At 48.3% G+C, this 22,286-nt stretch overlaps 1 protein-coding gene across 1 annotated transcript in view; it reads left to right on the top strand.

The window, feature by feature from the left end:
• Nucleotides 1–22,286, top strand: part of WDFY4 (WDFY family member 4) — a 194,022-nt gene that overhangs the window by 150,079 nt on the left and 21,657 nt on the right. The window contains exons 48-55 of the mRNA XM_081911650.1: nucleotides 2,178–2,220; nucleotides 3,865–3,984; nucleotides 5,085–5,202; nucleotides 7,533–7,642; nucleotides 11,174–11,327; nucleotides 15,093–15,184; nucleotides 16,077–16,289; nucleotides 20,834–20,981. Coding sequence (XP_081767776.1) covers nucleotides 2,178–2,220; nucleotides 3,865–3,984; nucleotides 5,085–5,202; nucleotides 7,533–7,642; nucleotides 11,174–11,327; nucleotides 15,093–15,184; nucleotides 16,077–16,289; nucleotides 20,834–20,981 — 998 coding nt within the window. The remainder of the gene's footprint in view (nucleotides 1–2,177; nucleotides 2,221–3,864; nucleotides 3,985–5,084; nucleotides 5,203–7,532; nucleotides 7,643–11,173; nucleotides 11,328–15,092; nucleotides 15,185–16,076; nucleotides 16,290–20,833; nucleotides 20,982–22,286) is intronic.

Genomic DNA, 22,286 nt, shown 5'->3' with positions numbered 1-22,286 from the left:
AGGGTGAAACAACAGACCCTTCAACATTTCCCCAGTGAAATTAGGGATGCCCTATTCCGTAATTGGGAACGCGGGTGGCGCTGTGGGTTAAACCACAGAGCCTAGGGCTTGCTGATTAGAAAGAAGGTCAGCGGTTCCCATTGCTCGGCCAACCTAGCAGTTTGAAAGTGTGTCAAAGTGCAAGTAGATAAATAGGTACCACTCCAGCGGGAAGGTAAACGGTGTTTCCGTGCGCTGCTCTGGTTCGCCAGAAGCAGCTTAGTCATGCTGGCCACATGACCCAGAAAAACTGTCTGTGGACAAACGCCGGCTCCGTTGGCCTGTAAAGCAAGATGGGCGCCGCAACCCCAGAGTCGGTCACAACTGGACTTAACTGTCAGGGGTCCCTTTACCTTTATTCCGTAATAATTATTTTATTCTTTATTCCTGGCCCATCTGACTGGGTTGCCCCAGCCACTTTGGGTGGCTTCAAACATATATGAAAACATAATAAAACATTAAAAACTTCCCTATACATGGCTGCCTTCAGATGTCTTCTAAAGGTTGTACAGTTACTTATCTCCTTGGCTTGGGGGGTCACATAATTCCATACCCTACAGCATTTCTCTGATGAAACTAGGGACATCCTACCATACCCATTAAAAAAAAAACACACACACCAATGTGGATTAAGGCATACTCTCCAACATTTCTCCATGCATTAATTAATTAATCAATCAATCAATCAATAAAGCACGATGCTCATTTGGTGGCTGTCAAGTTTTACCTCTGCTTTCTGCTTTTGTGCTCTCTACCTCCTGAAAATAAAATGTTCAGGTGGGAGAGGAAAATGCTCTCTCACCCACAGGGCTGGTCCTGTTTGTTTCTTTTGCCACTGTGCAGATGCTTAGAGTCACAAGACTCTGTTTACATTCCAGAGACAGTCTAGGCTGTTGGAAGTCTCCCAGGAGAAGGGAGGTGGATGTGACGTTAGTGGTTTCCTGTTCCTTTGCTCCTTTGTTGTTCATTGCTCTCTGCTTTCATAGAGAGAGGATGTATATTTCTTTGCTGTCTGCGTAGTAAGAAATAAAACATAGTGATGTAGCCATTAATCTTATCACTTCCGTGTGCTGCTTTGAATCTTTGCTGAACGGGATTGTGCCTGAGGCCTCATCAAAGGCTCAGGTCATTAATTATCGTTGGGGGCGATTCTGGAGGAAAATGAGCTTTATCAGCTCGGTCGCAGCGGAGAACCCGACAGGTCCTACCTCGGGTGGTAGATGCTGTGAAATGAGCGCATAAGCCCCTGGCCATTCCTCTTTGTTGGAACACAGTGCTCTGTGTGCTGTATAACCTGCCTTCCACTTTCTACATTAACCTGCTCAGCTTCTGCACATGGAATGGGGACCATAATCTTGTCCTTTGCCTCAGGCAGCAACATGCCTTGGGCTGGCTCTGATCACCAGCAAAGGTGACTATTCCAATACAGGGCTTGAGTTGTCCCATTTCACCTGTGTTGTAACTCTCTTTTTTTTGGGGGGGGACCATTAGTGGTCTCAGTTGTGTCCAAACTATTGCCATGAAACAATTATTTAAAAAAACATTATAAAATTTATACTTGATTTTTAAAAGTCTCAATGTGTTTTACAAAAAGATAAGACAACAGAATCAAGAAAAGTTCACATACAAGAGCATATTAAAGTTGAAACTTTAATAACAGAATAAAATTACCTCAATTTTCTAAGCATCTGGATAGGCATTCTAAACAAGAATGTTTTTAGCAAGCACTGAAAAGAGTACAAGTGGATCTCAATAGGCAGGGATGCTGCCTATTGCTGCCACAATTAATGAAAAGTAGGGTATAAATTTAAAAAGAAGTAAGCACAACTAGCTGATACAGTGGTACCTTGGTTCTCAAACGACTGTTCGACTCCTGGAACAGTTCAAAACCAAGGTGCGGCTTCCGATCGGCTGCAGGAGCTTCCTGCACTCAATCGGAAGCTGCGTCGGATGTTCCGCTTCCGAAAAACGTTCGCAAACCGGAACACTTGCTTCTGGGTTTGCGGTGTCCGGGAGCTGATGTGTTCAGCAACTAAGCCATTTGGGAACCAAGGTTCCACTGTACTGGCCTTTGCCACTACTCCTTTGTCAGAGGAGAAATTCTCAGCGTGATCTTTTTCCTCTTCCTTTTTTTGCAGGAGAAGCACTGGAAGGGAGAAGACGATGCTCTTGAAGTGGCAGGTAAAGAAATGGAAATCCCTGGTTTCAAACTAACTTTGAAACCAACGAGCAGCAAGTCACTGATCGGCTGCCCTTCTCCCTCCTCAGGGAAAAGCCCCCAGGAGCCGCACACATGCTCCACGTCTCTTTAAAGGGAGTGCGGCTCTTGCAGGCTTTTCCAGGAGGTAGGGGAAGGGACTGAGGGGCTAAGCCAGAAGCTAAAACAGCAATAGGGATCGCTGCGCAGCACTCCCTCTTGCTGTTCTGGCTTCTGGGATAGCTGCACAGCCTGCATTCACTCCATAAGATGCACACACATTTTCCCTTACTTTTTAGGAGGGAAAAGGTGTGTCTTATAGAGCGAAAAATATGGTAAATTGCTTGGCAGGAGGCTCAGGGGTAAAAGGGGGTGGGGAGAGAACACTAGAGGAAACCAAACCTAGAAGCAGACTTGAAAAATATGAATAACAACTTGGGATAAAGAATGTTTAACCAACTGAATATTCTAAGTTATACCAGCACATAAGATTCCATAAAGCACATTTTATTGCTACGGAAATTAAAAAGCAAGCAACCTATAGGTAAAGGTAAAGGGGCCCCTGACCATTAGGTCCAGTCGTGACCAACTCTGGGGTGGTGGCGCTCATCTTGCTTTATTGGCCGAGGGAGCTGGCATACAGCTTCTGGGTCATGTGGCCAGCATGACTAAGCCGCTTCTGGTGAACCAGAGCAGCGCATGGAAATGCTGTTTACCTTCCCGCCAGAGTGGTACCTATTTATCTACTTGCACTTTGACATGCTTTCGAACTGCTAGGTTGGCAGGACCAGGGACCGAGCAATGGAAGCTCACCCCGTCGCGGGGATTTGAACCGCCGACCTTCTGCGACCTTCTGATTAGCAAGTCCTTGGCTCTGTGGTTTAACCCACAGTGCCACCCACGTCCCTAAGCAACCTATAAGCCACTCTAAAATAAACATGCACAGACGACTATGTGTGGACAATCAGTTATGAGTAACTTCCTTCACAATACATATTCGTGTAAATAATGATCACCGTATACCAGGCATAGGCAAACTCAACCCTCCAGATGTTTTGGGACTACAGTTCCCATCATCCCTGACCACTGGTCCTGTTAGCTAGGGATGATGGGAGTTGTAGTCCCAAAAATATCTGGAAGGCCAAGTTTGCCTATGCCTGCCATATACATTTTGACTGTTCCTGACTTCCTTGGTAGGCTGAGGGTGGACAAAAGAAGCTTCTTCATACCATGCAGAATTGATTTATGGAATTCACTTCTAGGAGGTATTCTGATGGCCACTAACTTAAATGGTTGTGTGGGGTTTTTCTTTAATGGTTAGGCAAATTGTCGGAGGTGACTAGGTCCGTCACTGGCTGTGAGCTACTATAGCTCAATGGAACCTATCTAAGCAGAGGCAGCAGATCACTGAATCCCAGAGAGTGGGGCCAGTAGACCCTCCTGGCAAGGTGAGAGGTCGAGGAAACGTAGCATGTGAGGTCTGTGAGGTAGAACCTCTTTCCAAGAAGGAGCCATATCCAGAACCAGAACCCATTCGTGTTAGCAAATGATGCCTTCATTCTCCGAGAGGACGTAACTCTTACAGGAGATTTCCTGTGGGTCAGTAATCCTTGCTTCTGTTGTGGCAGAGGAGAGAGATCAGCAACTTTGACTACCTCATGTACCTGAACACTCTGGCTGGGCGCACCTACAGTGACCTCATGCAGTACCCAGTGTTCCCGTGGGTGCTTGCTGACTACCACTCCCAGGTGAGTCTTCTTTCTTTCTTTCTTTTAAAAAAGCACATCATCTTTATTGAAAATTCAAAAAGTACATAACTATATGTGCACCAGACATGGTGAAGGGAAAACAAAGAGGACAGGGTGGAAAGTCCAAAACTGCATATTTTACAAGGTTGTTACAGTGGTACCTCGGGTTACAGACGCTTCAGGTTACAGACGCTTCAGGTTACAGACTCCACTAACCCAGAAATAGTAGCTTGGGTTAAGAACTTTGCTTCAGGATGAGAACAGAAATCGTGCTCTGGCGGTGCGGCGGCAGTGGGAGGCCCCATTAGCTAAAGTGGTGCAGTTTCAGGTTAAGAACAGACCTCCAGAACTAATTAAGTTCTTAACTCGAGGTACCACTGTATTGTACTTCACCAGATCCTAACCAATTACAGTATTTGTAGAATGGTTTCCAAATGCCATTGGATTTGTCCACGACAAGTCTGCGCTTATATGCAAGTTGTTCATATGTTGCAAGTTTGTGTAGGTCTTCAATCCAATCGTAGAAGGGAGCCACATTTTTATCTTTCCAATTCATCAGTATCAGTCTTTTTCCCTTGGTAAGGGCACAGAGAGTCTACCCATATTGTCATTTTATAAGGTTCCATGTGCTGGGCATATAGTTCATCAAGACAATAATTTGCTCTGTTGATGTAAGGTTGTTCCGTACAGTTCTGTTGATGGTTTCAGTTACCGTCTGCCAAAAATCCTCCAATTTAGGACAATGAAAAAACATATGTTTTAGAGAAGCATTATCCCTATTGCATCTCCAACCGTTAGATACATTAGATAGCCCTTTTCAAAACAACGTAATGGGGTCCAGTATATTCTAAATATTATTTTGGATGAGCCTCAATATAAGATTCGGAGACACTTGTTAATGCAGTTAAAACAGTTTCCCACTGTGTGGTTGAAACTGAGATCAAGGTGAGTCTTCATTCTGCCAAGCCTACCATTCTTTCGTAGGCAGAGTGGGGGGCATTTTGGGTGTCTTGCTGTTGGGCTTCTTTGTTGGGGATTAGAGTTGCCCCCTCGCTGTGTTTTGCTTGCGCGAGAAAGATCTATTTGTGTTTACGTGCCAGACTCTGGACCTTACCAATCCCAGCGTCTTTCGCGACTTCGCCAAGCCCATGGGGGCGCAAACCAGAGAGAGGAAAAGGAAATTTCTCCAGCGTTACGAAGAAGTAGAGAAGAGCGAAGGTATTTGTCCCATTTCTACCCCCCGCTTTCTGTATATGTTGGGAAGAACCAGGAGTATAAATTATACTCCTGTTTCTTTCCAACTTTATACTGTATAATGTGGTTATGATGTGGTACTGCACCAGCAATTACTAGACCAGGGGTAGGCAAACTAAGGCCTAGGGGCCAGATGTGATCCAATCGCCTTCTCAATCCAGCCTGCGGATGGTCTGGGAATCAGCGTGTTTTTACATGCGAACACTGTCCAACCAACTGCTCTGAGAACACTGTCCAACCAACTTTGTAACCAGAGGTTCAACTGAATAGAATCTTAATCACATGCACCACAAGGCCTATGCAGCCTCAACTTAAGATGGCTCCCCGGCCTGGCTTTGCACTGCAAAGTTTGCAGCAGCACGTGCAACAAAATGGCGTCCAGCATTCAAAACCCCCCTCAGCTTGCATTAACTAGCCACACACAAGGAATGCAAGCTCCATCCCCCCGTCGTTCTTAGACTTCTTATTGGGTGAGCAACACAGCCGAGCAACACAGTTGGAGCCTCCCTCCTCCCTGACCGGCAGGGAGGGAGGGAAAGGAGCTGCTTCCTTTGAAATTTAAGGGACATCATTTAAGGGACATCCATCAATAAGGGACAGCAGTGGGACATGGCGCTGGAATAAGGGATTGTCCCTTCAAATAAGGGACACTTGACAGCTATGCTCTGGATCCCGACCAAGTAGACGAAGACTGCATTGAGGGGCTGGGCTCCTCCTCTGGGCCTGTCTGACCCATTCCTCAGCAACGTGCAGGACTCTCCTCGATCGGGGTGTCATCAAGGGGGCGGCAAATCAGGACTGGAACTGTCCTGCTGCTGTGAAAAGGGCCAACCTCTGACTCCTCTGTATTTGAGTCTGCACTTATACTGTGACTCTCAGCCTCTAAGCTTGTCCTGGAAGGCCCTCCTTCTCCTGACCTCCCCCCCTTGATCACTCAACCCCCCCCCCCCCGCTTCTAGCACCTCCTGGCTAGTCTCTTCAGCAGACTGCTCTTCAGTGTTCCACCACCAGGCCCGTCTTAACCATAGGCGTTAGAGGTGCAGGGCACCCGGGCGCCGGGCTCTCAGGGGCACCAGGCCGAGAGTCCGGGGTCTGAGAGTTTGAGCCAGGGTAGGAGCCCACCCGCTGGAGCGCCGTGGTGGGCTCTTCTGCTGCGGGCAGCTCTGTGCTGCAAGTTCAGGGGTGAGCAAACCAGAGAGGCGTTGAGGCAGCTGGCTGGCTGGATCCACCCTCCTGCACTCCTGGGATTGGCATAGGGCCTCTGTGCCCTGCTCTGCCCTGCCTGCGCACCTCAACTATTAAGTAGTGGGTGGACACAGCAGACGACACAGAGATTTCTCCAAGTAGTCCTTTATAAGTAAGCTGGAACTGAACTGAACAGCAAACAGCTCAGCCAGCCTGCTTTTATAGGCAGCCGGCTGTCAACATTGCAACAACAACAGCCCAGGGTTTCCCGCCTAAGTTAACTTATGTGGACCTGAGTGAAAACTATATACACAATACATAACATCAACGGTCAGCCTAGAGCACGTTGCCTAAAAAAAGGTCAACAACTCTGGGCAACCTGCAGGGTGGGGGGCACCAGGTGTATTTTTGTACTCCAGCACCACATATGCCATGCCCACCACCAGGATCCAGGATCTAAGTCATCTCCTTCTGTGCCCTCCCTGGGGGGCCCTTGGGCAGGAGGCTCCCACCACTCTTCCGCATCCAGACAGGTCCTAATGTAAATGGAGGATGTTGCAGCTGGTCCTGCAATCCCTTCACCATTCCTAAATGTGGGGTACACTTTGGATCACGGTTCTTCCTCCTGGGTATTTCTTTAAACTTATTGACTTCTGAAATTTATAGCCCGTCTTTCGCTAGCTAGCAGATATTCCCAAGCTTATGAAAGGCAAATACAGTGATACCTCGGGTTACAGATGCTTCAGGTTACAGACTCCGCTAACACAGAAATAGTACCTCGGGTTAAGAACTTTGCTTCAGGATGAGAACAGAAATCATGCGGTGGCGGTACGGCGGTGGTGGGAGGCCCCATTAGCTAAAGTGGTACCTCAGGTTAAGAACAGTTTCAGGGTAAGGACGGACCCCCAGAACGGATTAAGTTCTTAACCCGGGGTACCACTGTATTGTTTATTTTTAAAGGGAAGACCTTGGGCTGTCCTGTGCTCAGGCTTATGACTGCTTTTAGCTCCTAGAGAGCTGGTGCAATTAGGATCTGGCCAGTCAAGGTCTTTGAAAGTCACATGTGGTAATCGCAGTCCTCAAAACAGCTAATGGATCCACATTTGCAGGTAACCTCTCAGCCCAGTGTCATTACTGCACTCACTACTCTTCGGCAATCATTGTGGCCTCCTACCTGGTTCGCATGGAGCCATTCAACCAGATCTTCTGCTCATTGCAGGTAGGCAATCGACTTCCATGCAGGGCTGGTTGCAGCCAAAATTGTGAATACGATGATCAAATCCTGCACTTAAGCCATTCCAACCCCCAACATTGACTGTCCCTTGACCAACTCTGGCAGCAATTGTGTCTTTGTGGAGACTTGCCAAGAGTCCCACGGGTGTAGCAAACTGGAAAATCTTGGGGCAGGTTACTGTTGTTGACACCTGTCTGTCTTCAGGAGACAACGAAGGAGTATTCTGTTGAGGCTCAGTTCAAACTGTTGGAAGGTTCCTGTAGCTGTAAAGATCGATTTGGGAAGTTTTAATGGTTGGTGTTTTTAATATTCTAATATCCCTGCTCCTGCCAACCTAGCAGTTCAAAAGCACATCAAAGTGCAAGTAGATAAATAGGTACCACTCCGACGGGAAGGTAAACGGCATTTCCGTGCGCTGCTCTGGTTCGCCAGAAGCGGATTAGTCATGCTGGCCACATGACCGGGAAGCTGTACACCAGCTCCCTCGGCCAATAAAGTGAGATGAGCGCCGCAACCCCAGAGTCTTTCATGACTGGACCTAATGGTCAGGGGTCCCTTTACCTTTACCTTTAAGAGGGCCCTGCTCCTTCTTCCTTCAGCTTCCCTCGGGGGCATTGCAGGGTTTTATTTCCTTCCAGAGAGCTCTGATTTCGACGTTCAGGGGTTAGAAGGGTTGAGGGTGGCCTTTCAAAGCCCCTGGGTTCGAATCCACGACAGGCTCAGGTGAACTGGGATAACAGCTATGATAGTTAGCAGAGAAATAAAACTCGTATGTCGCATAGCTGTCAACTTACAGATTTGAAAATAAGGGACCAGCAGCCTCGAAAATAAGGGCTCAGCAGCCAAAATAAGGGATTTTCCAAGCACAGGTAGTTTCAACTTCTGAGCCTCTCTGAGCCAAAGGCAGAAAGCCCAGCCAGCAGCCAAACGAAGCCTCAAGCGGTGGTCCCCACAGCGCAGCAACCCGGCGAAGGGGATGCAGCAAGGAAAACCACCGTCACCTCTCTGCTGGGAAGCGCTGAGCAAAGGCGAGTCCCCAGGCAACGCGGCCAATTTGATCGGTACAAGGCATGCAAGCTCCACCCCCCCAGTCATTCTTAGACTCCTTATTGGGTGAGCAACACAGCCAAGCAACACAGTTGGAGCCTCCCTAATCCCTGGCTGGCAGGGGGGGAGGGAGAGAAGCTGTTTCCTTTGAAACCTGGGAAATTTAAGGGACATCATCAATAAGGGACAGCAGGGGGGCATGGCGCTGGGATAAGGGACTTTCCCGTCAAATAAGGGACGGTTGACAGCTATGTCGTGGGTTTGAGCCCCATGTTGGGCAAAAGATTCCTGCATTGCAGAGGGTTGGAGAGGGCGGTTTGGGAATGCGGATGTGCCTGCCAGCCACTTTAGCCCAGAGTCTGAATGTTTTGCAGCCATTCCTCCTAAAATAAGTAATGGCTGTAGGCTAGAAAAGCCCTGAATTCACATGTCTTGAATTGAGGAGAGAAGAGGCAGGAGGCGGGTTTTTTTGGTCTTGTTTTTGCTAACAGCTCATAAAGTTGTTTGGGGCTTTCTCCCATTCTTCCTTTCCGCATTCCGAGAGGAGGAGAGCCGACTAATTCTGATATAAATATATGCAAATACATTTATTAATATAAGAAATACTGCAAATCAGTTATTGCTTTCTTTATAAATAATACAGGCTTATGTTTAAAAAGATATTACTTCCTCCAAAATGCATTAGACAGCTGCAAAAAAATTACATTTTTCTAGATGGTAATATCTTTAACCGGATTTGCGGCACTAACAACATTTCCTATGTAGATATTATTTTTATTTAATACAGGTAACCTTTTTATTACGAATCACATTGTTTCTCTGGAGATTACCATCACCTTTCATAAAAGCTGTAAAAGCAGATGAAGAAGTGTCAGTCTAGGCACAGCCGTGTGTATGCAGATGAGATACACGCTTCGAAAAGAGACTTCAAGGAGAAACTTGTTAGCTTCTGGTTTCTAAATCTGGTCTGCCTGTCTCCTAATATGCTTCAGTTTTCCACTGAAATTTGACTCTGAGGGTTGATGTCTGTTAATGATTAACTTCGCAGTGACCTTGAAAGTAAGGCTTCTTGTGTTTCGCACTGACAGGACACACAACAGACATCACTCCCTGCGATTAAGTACAAAATCTGACCTGGGCAGCCCAGCTGAGCCCAGTGCTTGAATTACAGGGGTGGCACTGTGGGTTAAACCACAGAGCCTAGGGCTTGCCGATCAGAAGGTCGGCGGTTCAAATCCCCATGATGGGGTGAGCTCCCGTTGCACGGTCCCTGCTCCTGCCAACCTAGCAGTTTGAAAGCACGTCCAAGTGCAAGTAGATAAATAGGTACCGCTCCGGTGGGAAGGTACACGGCGTTTCCATGCACTGCTCTGGTTCGCCAGAAGCAACTTAGTCATGCTGGCCACATGACCCAGAAGCTATACACCGGCTCCCTCGGCCAATAAAGCGAGATGAGCACCGCAACCCCAGAGTCGGCCACGACTGGACCTAATGGGCAGGGGTCCCTTTACCTTTACTCCCCTCTTACCTTTTGTGACGTCTCCCTTCCCACTGTTTTAAAATGGCTTCAGAGGATTGGTGCAAAGTCAGGAGGACTTTTCCATTTTGATAATAATAATAATAATAATAATAATAATAATAATAATAATAAAAATTATTTATACCCCGCCCTTCCCGGTTCAAAAACCGGGCTCAGGGCAGCTATCAACAAATTTAAAACACTTAATTGTAAAAGCAGCATAAAATACAGTATATAAACGTGAATAACAATAAAATTCAAAGTTCAGAAATCAATCAGAAACCCATCTAATAAGCATTGGATAATCACCAGGGCTAGCTGGCTGAATTAGTCCTACTTGGGCCAGCGAGGATTGGCTGTGGGGTCTCAGAGTGGATAATCTTCATAAAGGGGGGGAGGGAGGGAAGAGAAGGGAAATAGAAGATCAGGCGGAATTCAAATTAAAGGCCAGGCGGAATAGCTGTCTTACAGGCCTGATGGAAGGAGGTTAAATCCTGAAGGGCCCTAGTCTCATGGGACAGAGCATTCCACCAGGTCGAAGCCATCACTTAAATGGCCCTGCCCCACCTATGATTTCATACCCTCCAACATTTCTCCCATGTAAATGGGGACATCCTGTTCCATACCCTCCGACATTCCTCTGATTAAAGTAGGGATGAAAAGCGGGACATTCCAGGATCAAACCAGAAACCAGGGCAGCTTCTGTAAATCCAGGGCTGTCCCTGGAAAATAGGGACACTTGGAAGGTCTGTAATTTGAGTAGTGTGCCAGTCATCAGGTTTGTGGGTGGCAGCAGCTGGTGGTACCATCTATCCCTGTCCAAAGAAACGAGAGTTTCTCAGCCAGTGATCATCAACCCCTGTAGGCAACACACATTTTCAAAGAGGACAGAAAACTAATTCAACCTTGCAACTTTCCCTGTCCCTCTCTTTTTCATCCCACCAACCAAGGGAGGCGGTTTTGATGTTGCCGAGAGAATGTTCCATAGCATGAAGAGCACCTGGGACTCGGCCTCAAGAGATAACATGACGGACGTGAGGGAGCTCATCCCTGAGTTTTTTTACCTCCCCGAATTCTTAACAAACTGCAACCAGTTTGCACTCGGTAAGTATTTAAGCGCTGCTGAATTTTCGCCTGCAAATAATTTGGGAGCAAAAGTAACTTTGAGGAAGTCGAACCGTACTGTCGGGGCTGGGAAGGGCCTTTCATAGTCCCGCTGTCTTTTCGTGCCTGCTTGCAACCCAGACCACTTGCTCTCTTGGCAACATTTTGCCCCACTCACACCCCACGTTTAGTTGCAGGATTTCTTCCTGTCAAGTGTGTCATGAATTGCAGAATGAACGTGGTGTAGAACGCAGGGGTCAGCAAACTTTTTCAGCAGGGGGCCGATCCACTGTCTCTCTCTTCTTTTGGGGGGGGGATGAACGAATTCCTATGCCCCACAAATAACACAGAGATGCATTTTAAATAAAAGGACACATTCTACTCATGTGAAAACACCAGGCAGGCCCCACTAATAACCCAGAGATGCATTTTAAATAAAAGGACACATTCTACTCATGTAAAAACACGCTGATTCCCGGACCTTCCGCGGGCCGGATTGAGAAGGCGATTGGGCCAGATCTGGCCCCTGGGCCTTAGTTTGCCTACCCATGGTATAGTGCCATGTAAACAAATTGGAGTTTTAAAAAAACTGGCTGACTTTGCCCCCTCTGTCATGTGCTGGTCTCACTGCCCATTACACACTGAAAGATGGACGCAGGGGCAGAGCATTTGGTTGTGTGTGCCAGGGGTGCTGCGGCCCCAGAAGCACAATTTTTAGGAGGAGGAAACCAGGCGCCCCCACCCAGGTGTCCCCAGTGCAGCCTGGGATGGCGTTCCTCTCCACAGGTGTCACCACACTGAGTGTGTGTGTGGGGGGGAATCTGCCTACGAAGGGGCACTTTGGCTGGCCGGGCTCTCCCCTGTATGGGTGGGCAGCTGGCACCTTGCTCCAGTGGGGGAGGGGGTAACCTGCCAGCATACCCCCGGGTGTGTGTGCACACCTACCTGCCCCGGTCACTGGCAACAGACGCTACACCACTGGACGAACGTCTCCAGCAGAGGGCTTGCATTCATGAAGGCTCCCTGTGCATTTTTGAACCTTGCGCATTCTGGGTCCTGACTCACCCAAGGAGCTCCGCACTGCAGTTGTTTGCACCCCAATGTGCAATGAGAACAATGTGCCCCAAAAATGTTACGGCCCTGCCAGGATGCCCATTGGAATGCATATTTTCCTGCACCTTTTGGCATCTAGACAACCACAAATCTGTGCTCAGGTGTGCATTTTTTAATTGGAGGTGCAAAGCTGCAGGGAGGAGCCCAGACTCCATGCAGTCAGAAGTCTTAGGAGGTAATATTCATTGGCATATAATCCCAGCATCAAAGGAAATATTCCCACCCACCCTGCCTGCTCCCACCAGCCAGCCTTCAGCCAGCCTGCCCAAGATGGATCCTGGTCTTTCTTCTTCTACCCAGAACACCCTGCTAAAAACTCTCTTTTCTTGTCACCTCACACCCAATTGCTGGCACAGTTCTCATTACTAAAACAAAATAAGGAAGGAGGCTCGCAACGTAATATGGTTAATATAGTGTCTTGCCCAAGTTGAACTAGATCAATTTCTGTTCATGAGTAAGGATCTATGAAATGTGCTGTTCCACGTTTGGATGAGCAGCAAAGAATCTCTCTTTGAGATCATTTATCATTTTGGAATGGTTTCTTCAGTGAGACTGAACAGTGTATTATTTGATTTACACACTTGTTGCGTTCCTGCTCTTACGCTGTCTGTTTCTTGTTTATATAATGCACTCTCAATTATTTCTAAACTTTTTATGTTCCCCAGATGTATGAATTGTGTGGCACTGACATTTCAACGTTGTATCTTTTTGCTATTGTTATTTATGTATATCATTTCTAACTTCCTGATTTCCTCCTCTTTCTTATGCACACAATAATTTTATAGATTTTCTTTGGGGGGGACCCCTCTATACCCTGGAAATTAATAAATGGTAGCATTTTGATTATTTGGGATGTGAAGAGGGAAATACCGTATTTTTTGCTCTATAAGACTCACTCTTTCCCTCCTAAAAAGTAAGGGGAAATGTGTGTGCTTCTTATGGAGCGAATGCAGGCTGCGCAGCTATCCCAGAAGCCAGAACAGCAAGAGGGATTGCTGCTTTCACTGCGCAGCGATCCCTCTTGCTGTTCTGGCTTCTGAGATTCAGAATATTTGTTTTCTTGTTTTCCTCCTCCAAAAACTAGGTGCGTCTTGTGGTCTGGTGCGTCTTATACAGCGAAAAATACGGTACAAGCTTTAGAGGAGTTCCAGAGCTAGCCAATGCAAAACGACCTGGCCAAGGAACAATTCGGGGCTATTGAGAGCTGCTGGCAATAAAGGAGAACTGTCCTCCCTCCCTTGTCCTGCAGTGTCAGCAGAGACTGTGGGTTTGGAAGGCTGCCAGGGTAACTGGGTGTGAGGTGACAAGAAAAGAGAGTTTTTAGCGGGGTGTTCTGGGTAGAAGAAGAAAGACTGGGATCCATCTTGGGCAGGCTGGCTGAAGGCTGGCTGGAGAGATGGCTTGGACTCTGTGGCTGCACTGCTATGGGAGATAAGCCCCTCTTAAAATGACCATGCTGTAAGGTCTCCATGCAGACTGAAGGTGTAAATAGGTGAATCAACCATATTTCTTAAAGCTACGACAGTCTCCATTGAGTCTCAATTCTCCAAAGGACCACAGACCCTGGGTGAGTGCCTGGAACTCTGCTCAGCAGAGAGAGGGGCAGGCACTCAACTTGTAACAAGAACTAGGGGAGATAGGTTAGGCCGAGAGAGAGAGAGCGTTGTCCAAGATTAGCCAGTCATCTGAGTGGAGATGTAAACCTGGTTCTCCCCAGCTTAATGTCAAAACTCTAAACCTGCCTTCTCCAACATGTCATGGAAAGGAGAGAGCTCACGTGGATCAGCCTTCAGACAAGGTTAAACAACATTCAGGAATCAATCCTTCAAATCCTTGACGCCTCCCTTTCCATGGAGGCGCAGGTTACAGCAACAGCCAAGGCAACATTTTTCCACCTTCGCCGCATTAAGCAGTTGGTCCCTTACCTTTCCCGCCCCGACCTGGCCACAGTGATCCATGCAATGGTCACCTCCAGGCTTGACTACTGTAATTCGCTCTACGCAGGGCTGCCCTTGAAGCTGTCCCAGAAACTCCAGCGGGTGCAGAATGCTGCAGCGAGGCTCCTCATGGGGTCTCTGCCATGGGAGCATATTCACCCAGTGCTTTTCCAGCTGCACTGGCTCCCGGTGGAATACAGGGTCAGATTTAAGGTGCTGCTTTTGACCTTTAAAGCCCTATACAGCCTAGGACCCTTGTACCTATGGGACCACCTCTCCTGGTATGCCCCATGGAGGACCTTAAGGTCCATACATAGCAACACCCTAGAGGTCCCAGGCCCTAAGGAAGTTAGATTAGCCTCAACCAGAGCCAGGGCCTTTTCAACACTGGCTCCGGCATGGTCTCTTGAGACCAGGGCCCTGCAGGATCTGATCTCTTTCCGCAGGGCCTGTAAGACAGAGTTGTTCCACCTGGCCTTTGGCCTAGAATCAGTTTGATTCCCTCTCCCTCTTTCTTTTTCCTTTCTCCTCCTATGAAGAGATTGCAGCCTAATGTTTTAATGTTGTATCTTAATCTTTTAAATTGTATTTTAATCAACTTGTTTTTATTATTGGTTGTTAGCCGCCCTGAGCCCGGTCTTGGCTGGGGAGGGCGGGGTATAAATAAAACAATATTATTATTATTATCAAATAATGTTTTTTTGGTCGCTTGCAGGAAGCTTGCAAGATGGGACCTCGCTGGGTGACGTGCTGTTGCCACCCTGGGCAGAAGGAAACCCTCATAAGTTTATCAGCTTGCACAGACAGGTCGGTATGACAAGGCATGCAGTTCGGATGTTCAGGGAAGTTTTTAATATGTGACATTTCAGTGTATCTTTTATCTTTGTTGGAAGCCGCCCAGAGTGGCTGGGGAAACCCAACCAGATGGGCGGGGTACAAATAATAAATTATTATTATTATTATTATTATTATTATTATTATTATTATTATTAGTGCTGATGGCTGATCAAAAATAGCACCACGTATTTACGTAGAATTGGGTGCCCGCTAAATTTGCTTTCTGGCCCAGGAGTAGTGATGGGGAGGATCCATGAAAATATGTATATCAACACTACCTTTTCTCTTTGTCTGCTGGCTACTGTTCACAGTCACTCAGCACTCCCTCAGCCCTAACTCTGGTGGTCAGTTTTATATCTGCTTCATTTATTCTCAAGAGATTTCAGCCAAACTTTGATGCATTTATAGCTACAGTGGTACCTCGGGTTACATACGCTTCAGGTTACAGACTTCGCTAACCCAGAAATAGTGCTTCAGGTTAAGAACTTTGCTTCAGAATGAGAACAGAAATTGTGCTCTGGTTGCACGGCAGCAGCAGGAGGCCCCATTAGCTAAAGTGGTGCTTCAGGTTAAGAACAGTTTCAGGTTAAGAACGGACCTCCGGAATGAATTAAGTACTTAACCCGAGGTACCACTGTACTCTCTTACCCTTTTACATTTGACCCAAGAGATGGTATCTTTCCCTTCCATGTTTTCCATTGAAGACCAAAGCAATTTGTGCATCTTGAGGGTTAACTCAGGGATTAGTGGTAGAGTCCACACTACTATGTGGGCCTTCCAGTAACAAGGACCCTACCCACAAAGGCAAAATATAGGATGGTGTTCTCAGTAACAAGGTAACTCAGTGAGTATTGGGTTTCAGGCACTGGAGAGCGATTACGTCAGCAACCATATCCACCACTGGATAGACCTGATCTTTGGCTACAAGCAACGGGGCCCAGCTGCAGCGAAGGCTATGAATGTCTTCCACCCCTATTTCTATGGGGATCAGGTGCACCCGGACAGCATCAGCGACCCACTCATCAAAAACACCGTCTTGGGGTTTGTCAGCAACTTCGGACAGATCCCGAAGCAGGTACAGTGCAGATGTGGGGGGAAGTGAGTCACCAAGAGTCGAAAGCCTTCTCCAATTTGAACCCTGAGTGGGACGCAGAATTATAGGATTTTGCAGGATATCAGCAGCCACTGATGATCTAACTTCGGGATGCATCTGGGCTCTAGGTAGTAGGGCGATCTACCAGTAAAGTCCTGATTTGTTTCTTTCATCTTCAGCAGGTAGACAGTGAATTGAATATCTACTTTAGCTGAGAGCTTTTGCATGGATGCTGTATGCTTGAGGCTTTTTGAAATATACTCGGACTCAAGAGTGGATTTCATGCTCTTTATTCAGCTCATAGTGGTGAGGAGGAATGAATGTTCCCCCCAAAGTGTCTGCTTTATATACATTATTTACACAATGGGCTGCACGTGATTGGCTAATTCCGGAATTCTCCTGCAGGCCAATCAGGTTGTGGAGCTGGATTGGGTGGCTCCTGCAGACCAGTCATACTGCTGCATTGTTCTAGGACCCATCAGACTGCTGCATTTTGGATCCTATTCAACTCAGTACATAACACTTTTTAAGAGAAAGAGACCACACAGCACGAATGGCCATGTGAGGTGCCTTGCATCACAGAATGAAGTTGTGTTTGTGTTTGTGTGTCTGTGTCTGTGTCTGTGTCTGTCTCTCTCTCTCTCTCTCTCTCTCTCTCTCTCTGTGTGTGTGTGTGTGTGTGTGTGTGTGTTGACTCTTGTTGACTCTCAACCTTCCACTGCTATTCTTAAGGAGCCTGTACTGAGATGCTGGTCCCCAGTTTCTCCAATCAGAGTATTTTTCACCCCATAGGACGCTCCGTCCCATAGGACGCACCTAGTTTTTTTTTGGGGGGGGGAAATAAAGGAAATCCCCCCTTTATTTCCCCCCCCCAAAACCAGGTTGGGGAAACCGAACCAGGTCGAGGAACAGTGGGATGGCGGCGCTGCGCCTCCTTGCTGTCCCCCGAGCTTGTGGGGCTGGCCGATGTCTGTCTGGCACGCGGGGTGCTCTGCTTCAGGGAGCCCCTCGCGCCGGGTGGCAGGCTGCTATCCGCAGCATGGGGAGCCCTGTGGGGAAGTCCTGCAGGGCTCCAACACGCTGCGGATGTCTGCCCGGCGGGCGGGATGCTCTGCTTCAGGGTGTCTCTCGTGCCGGGCGGCAGGCTGCTATCTGCAGCGTAGGGAGCCCTGCGGGAACTCCTGCAGGGCGCCTAGGCTGCGGATGTGTTCCTGAAGCCTGGAGAGCGAGAGCGGTCGGTGCGCACCGACCCCTCTCGCTCTCCAAGCTTCAGCGAAAGCCTGCATTCGCCCCATAGGACGCACCCAGATTTCCCCTTCATTTTTGGAGGGGAAAAAGGGCGTCCTATAGGGCGAAAAATACGGTATTTACCTCCTTGGGAGCAGCCCCACTGCAATCTGTTTATTCCCAACCAGCTGGCACAAAGCAGCACTGGGAACAGAAATGCACATAGGACGCAAGCATTTGCAGCTCCCTGAGCTCTGATTTCTGAGCAGCCTGCAGCTGCTCTCCCTTGTCCCACTTAGAATCTCTCGTGGTTGTTGGTAACTTGGAAGCATCATTCCTGTGTCCTGTTTGAAGCTGATCTAAATGGTTTATCTGTATGGGGGGGGGGGGGAATCACAGCACTCGGCAAAGGCTATCAACGGAATACAAAGCCACCCCATTTACTTCCCCCTCCTTTCCCCCAGACTTTTTCAAAGTGTGAAGACTCTGCAAGGAGTTGCTGATAGCGTTCTCTACAGAGCTTCTGCTGCAGGCAGAGACTGGCCGTCCTGGGGTTTTGTGATAGGGGGCTGTACCTCCCATTTAAAGGCATGGTGCAAATTAGTATCATGAAAAGGGATGGAAGCATCCGTGTTGAAATGATGGGCATGGTTGTTGCCACTGCACATTAATGAGCACCAAGAGTGTATTCAGTTCTGCAGAGGGTATGAGATCCTAAAGCGCACTTAATTCGGAAATAAATCCCACTGCGCACCATGGAAAACCAGCAAAATCTGCTTCCAAGGAAACACTCTTAGGACGAGAAGCATAATAACAAGGCCTTTTTAACTAAGCCTTTGACTGATCGACATCCGGTGCCCTTAAAAACACGTTGGGGAGGAGGGAATTATTGTTTTTGTTTTTATTATGTATTTTGAGTTTTTATAGTATGGTTTTATGCTGTGAACCGCCCTGAGGCGTGTGGGTATAGGGTGGTACACAGATTAGAAACAGGAAAGGAGGAATATGTCAAACTGAGCCTTTCCGTTATAGGGCTGCCTTGACTTCAGCTGCTCTCTGTTGATCATTTTGAAAACGTGTTTGCGTGGCAAGTCCCCTCCCCCATGAGAAATGAAGACACTGGACACATTATTTAAGGTTAATGGGCATAAAAAGGCCACAACTTTATTGATTACAGGATTGAAAGGTATTGGCCTTAGGCATTGGCTCCTATCGTCTACCCGGCATGGAGACCGGGATGGGTTGTCCACAAGCCGTGGGAGTCCTGTTGAAGTACGCCAACTAGGATCCCACGGGTGTCACCGCTCGGGGGCGTGCCAGGGGCCCTTACCTCCCTAGGTTTCGGACAAGGCAACCCCCCCGGAGTCCATTGGGGAAGGTGATGGTGCTTCCTTCCCCCCATTCATTTGCATAACAATTAACCCCTGCCAATGCCTAACCGCCAATACTGAGGAAGTTGTGACATTTGCTACGAGGTAGGCGAAAAAACCAAAAGGCTTGAAGTGCGCCAACTTGGAAAAATTCCTACCAGGCCCCTTGCGACGACCAACCGAAGTCCATAGCAAGGTCAAAGCTAGCTAAACCTAAAGGGTGGGTGGGATGGGAAAACCGCTCTGCTAGGAAAGGGAAAAGAGGGCGGTCCCCGGGCGTGCCCGGCCTTAAATGAGCCAGGCCCCGCCTCCCCAGCCCGCCGATTGGCAGACGGGATGGAAGACACGCCCGGGGATTAACTATCCATGCGGGGGCAAGATCCCCGCCCCCGCGTGTGTGGGAGGAGGGTTTAGCCCACAACCCCCTCTCCTCCTAGGAGGAAATGGCTTTGCTTCATGCATCCAGTCTTGGGATTTGGCCCATTTTATGACTAAGCACTCAGCTATGAAAAGCAATCCTGTTCTGAGTGGCGAGAGTCAGGATGTTTTCCTTCCTTCCTTCCCCGTGGCACGTTTATCCCGCCTTTCGCAAGTTAACAGCACCTGTCAGAATATTAATAAGATTTGTTATGCCCTCCGAGCGTAGGAGAAAGCAATAGAAGGAAGGCTTGTGCAAAACTGCAACAGAATCAAAAATACCGGAAGAAGTGCCAATGAAAGTTGGAGCGTACTGACGCATGTTTGCACATCCTTGTCATCCGGAAGGGCTTTGCTTTGTATATCTCCTTCCACAGTGGGGGAAACTCTGTTGAAGAGCGTCATTGTTTTCTCAGCAGCCCTGAGACTTGGGAACAGCCCCCCCCCCAATGGCTACTTATACATTGCCAAAAGGAAGAAAAGGCATCACACACCTGGAAAATAAGACCCAAAGAGGACAAGGATTTGTTTAGAGTGTGCATATGCTGACTTAGATAGGTACATTTGCGCAATGTGTCTAGAGGCGGTTGGAGGATGGATGGTGGCTAACAGATTGAGGTTGAATCCTGACAAGACAGAAATACTGTTTTGGGGGGGGCAGGGGGCAGGCAGGTGTGGAGGACTTCCTGGTCCTGAATGGGGTACCAAGTGTGCAGCCTGGGAGTCATTCTGGACTCACAGCTGTCCATGGAGGCACAGGTCAATTTGGTGTCCAGGGCAGCTGTTTACCAGCTCCATCTGGTACGCAGGCTGAGACCCTACCTGCCCGCAGACTGTCTCACCAGAGTGGTGCATGCTCTGGTTATCTCCAGCTTGGACTACTGCAATACGCTATACGTGGAGCCACCTTTAAAGGTGACCCGGAAACTACAACTAATCCAGAATGTGGCAGCTAGACTGGTGACTGGCAGCGGTGGCCGCAAAGACCATATAACACTGGTCCTGAAAGACCTGCATTGGCTCCCAGTACGTTTCCAAGCACAATTCAAAGTGTTGGTGCTGACCTTTAAAGCCCTAAATGGCCTCAGCCCTGAAGGAGCAACTCCACCCCCATCGTTAGCTCCAAGGGCTTTCTGGCGGTTCCCTCCCTGCGAGAAGTGAGGTTACAGGGAACCAGGCAGAGGGCCTTCTCAGTAGTGGTGCCCGCCCTGTGGAATGCCCTCCCATCAGATGTCAAGGAAATAAACCTGACTTTTAGAAGACATTTTAGGGAAGCTTTTAATGTTTGATGTTTTATCGTGTTTTTAATATTCTGTTGGGAGCCTTGCAGAGAGGCTGGGGAAACCCAGCCAGACAGGCGGGGTATATAATATAATATAATATAATATAATATAATATAATATAATATAATATAATATAATATAATATAATATAATATAATATAATATAATATAATATAATATAATATATATAATGCGGAAGTATTTTTTTGCTACTTTTTCTTCTTCACAGCTTTTCAGCAAACCACACCCAGCCAGGAATACCTTGGGGAAGCATTCAATGAGCAGAGAAAGCATACTCTTCTCTCAAACAGCTAGTCAGTTGCCTCCAACCCTCAACAACCTGCGTAATCTGAAGCCTTCGTCGGTTGCTGTCAAAGGTACAGATTGTTTGGGGACTTTAGAGCGGGGTGGCGTGGCGTGGAAGAGCACCTGATGATGGCCATTGCTGAGACTCAATGCACATTTATTCAATGGGATCAGGTTCCCTAGGAGCAGATCTAAAAGTTAAAAACTCTGGACCCCCCCAGTGGCCAAGGGACCAAAAGCGACTGGGAGGCTCCACTGTCTGTCTCCCGGGAATTGCATAATGGGAAAGGGAAGACCTGACTGGCTCCATCCATCAGCCAGAGAACGAACTGATGCAGGGAGCTGCTAGGGAACAGCTCCTATTATCATCAGCCAAAGGAGTAAGTCAGGCAAATGTACCAACTAGAGAAGAACATTTATAGTTTACTACTTCATTCTGAACCAGTACCGTATTTTTCGCTCCATAGGGCGCACCGGACTATAGGGCACACCTAGTTTTTAGGGGGGGGGATAAAAATTAATTTAGCCGCGCGCAACGTCTCCAGCCAGGAGAGGCTGTGCACGGTTTTGGCAGAAGCCAAGACAGCGAGCGGGATGGATCCCGCTCGCTGTCTTGGCTTCGCTTTTAGCCGCGGGGCTGGGGCGGGGGAACCCCAAGCTTCCCCCATCCCCAGCCCCCAGAACAGGTCCGGGAGTGGTGGCAAGGTTGCACGCAGTGTTGCCGCCGCTCCCAGAGCTTGCGGGCTTGATGCTTGCTCCAAAGGCTTGCGGATAGCTGCCTGAAGCCCGGGGAGCACAACGGGAGTTGGCGCTGCGCTCCCCGGGCTTCATGCTTCAGGCTGCTATCCGCAAGCCTTCAGAGCATGGGGGGAAGGCTTGCGGATAGCTGCCTGAAGTCTGGAGAGCGAGAGGGGTCGGTGCACACCGACCCCTCTCCCTCTCCCTCTCCAGGCTTCAGCGAAAGCAACGGGAAGACTCCGGAGCGCGGAGGGAGCGCTCCCTCTGTGCTTCAGAGAGCAAAACCTTCAGGCAGCTATTGCTGATGCCTGGAGAGCGAGAGGGTTCGGTGCGCACCAACGCCTCTCGCTCTCCAGGCTTCAGCGAAAGCAACGGGAAGCCTCCGGAGCGTGGAGGGAGCGCTCCCTCTGTGCTTCAGAGGCTTCCCGTTGCTATCACTGAAGCCAAGGAGCCTGCATTCGCTCCATAGGACGCACACACATTTCCCCTTCATTTTTGGAGGGGAAAAGGGTGTCCTATAGAGCGAAAAATACGATATCTCTCCTCTTCCCTTTTCTTCCATTCCCTTCTTAACCTTTGGGAATGAGCCACTTGGCTTTCCCTCTCTCCTTTTAAAGGCAGATGCATCAAAAGAGTTA

Source organism: Podarcis melisellensis (assembly GCF_964234715.1).
Source record: "Podarcis melisellensis genome assembly, chromosome: 5".
NCBI classification, from domain to species: Eukaryota; Metazoa; Chordata; class Lepidosauria; order Squamata; family Lacertidae; genus Podarcis; species Podarcis melisellensis.
The sequence above is the reverse complement of the archived record's forward strand: the minus strand, read 5'-3'. Positions and strand labels throughout refer to the sequence as shown.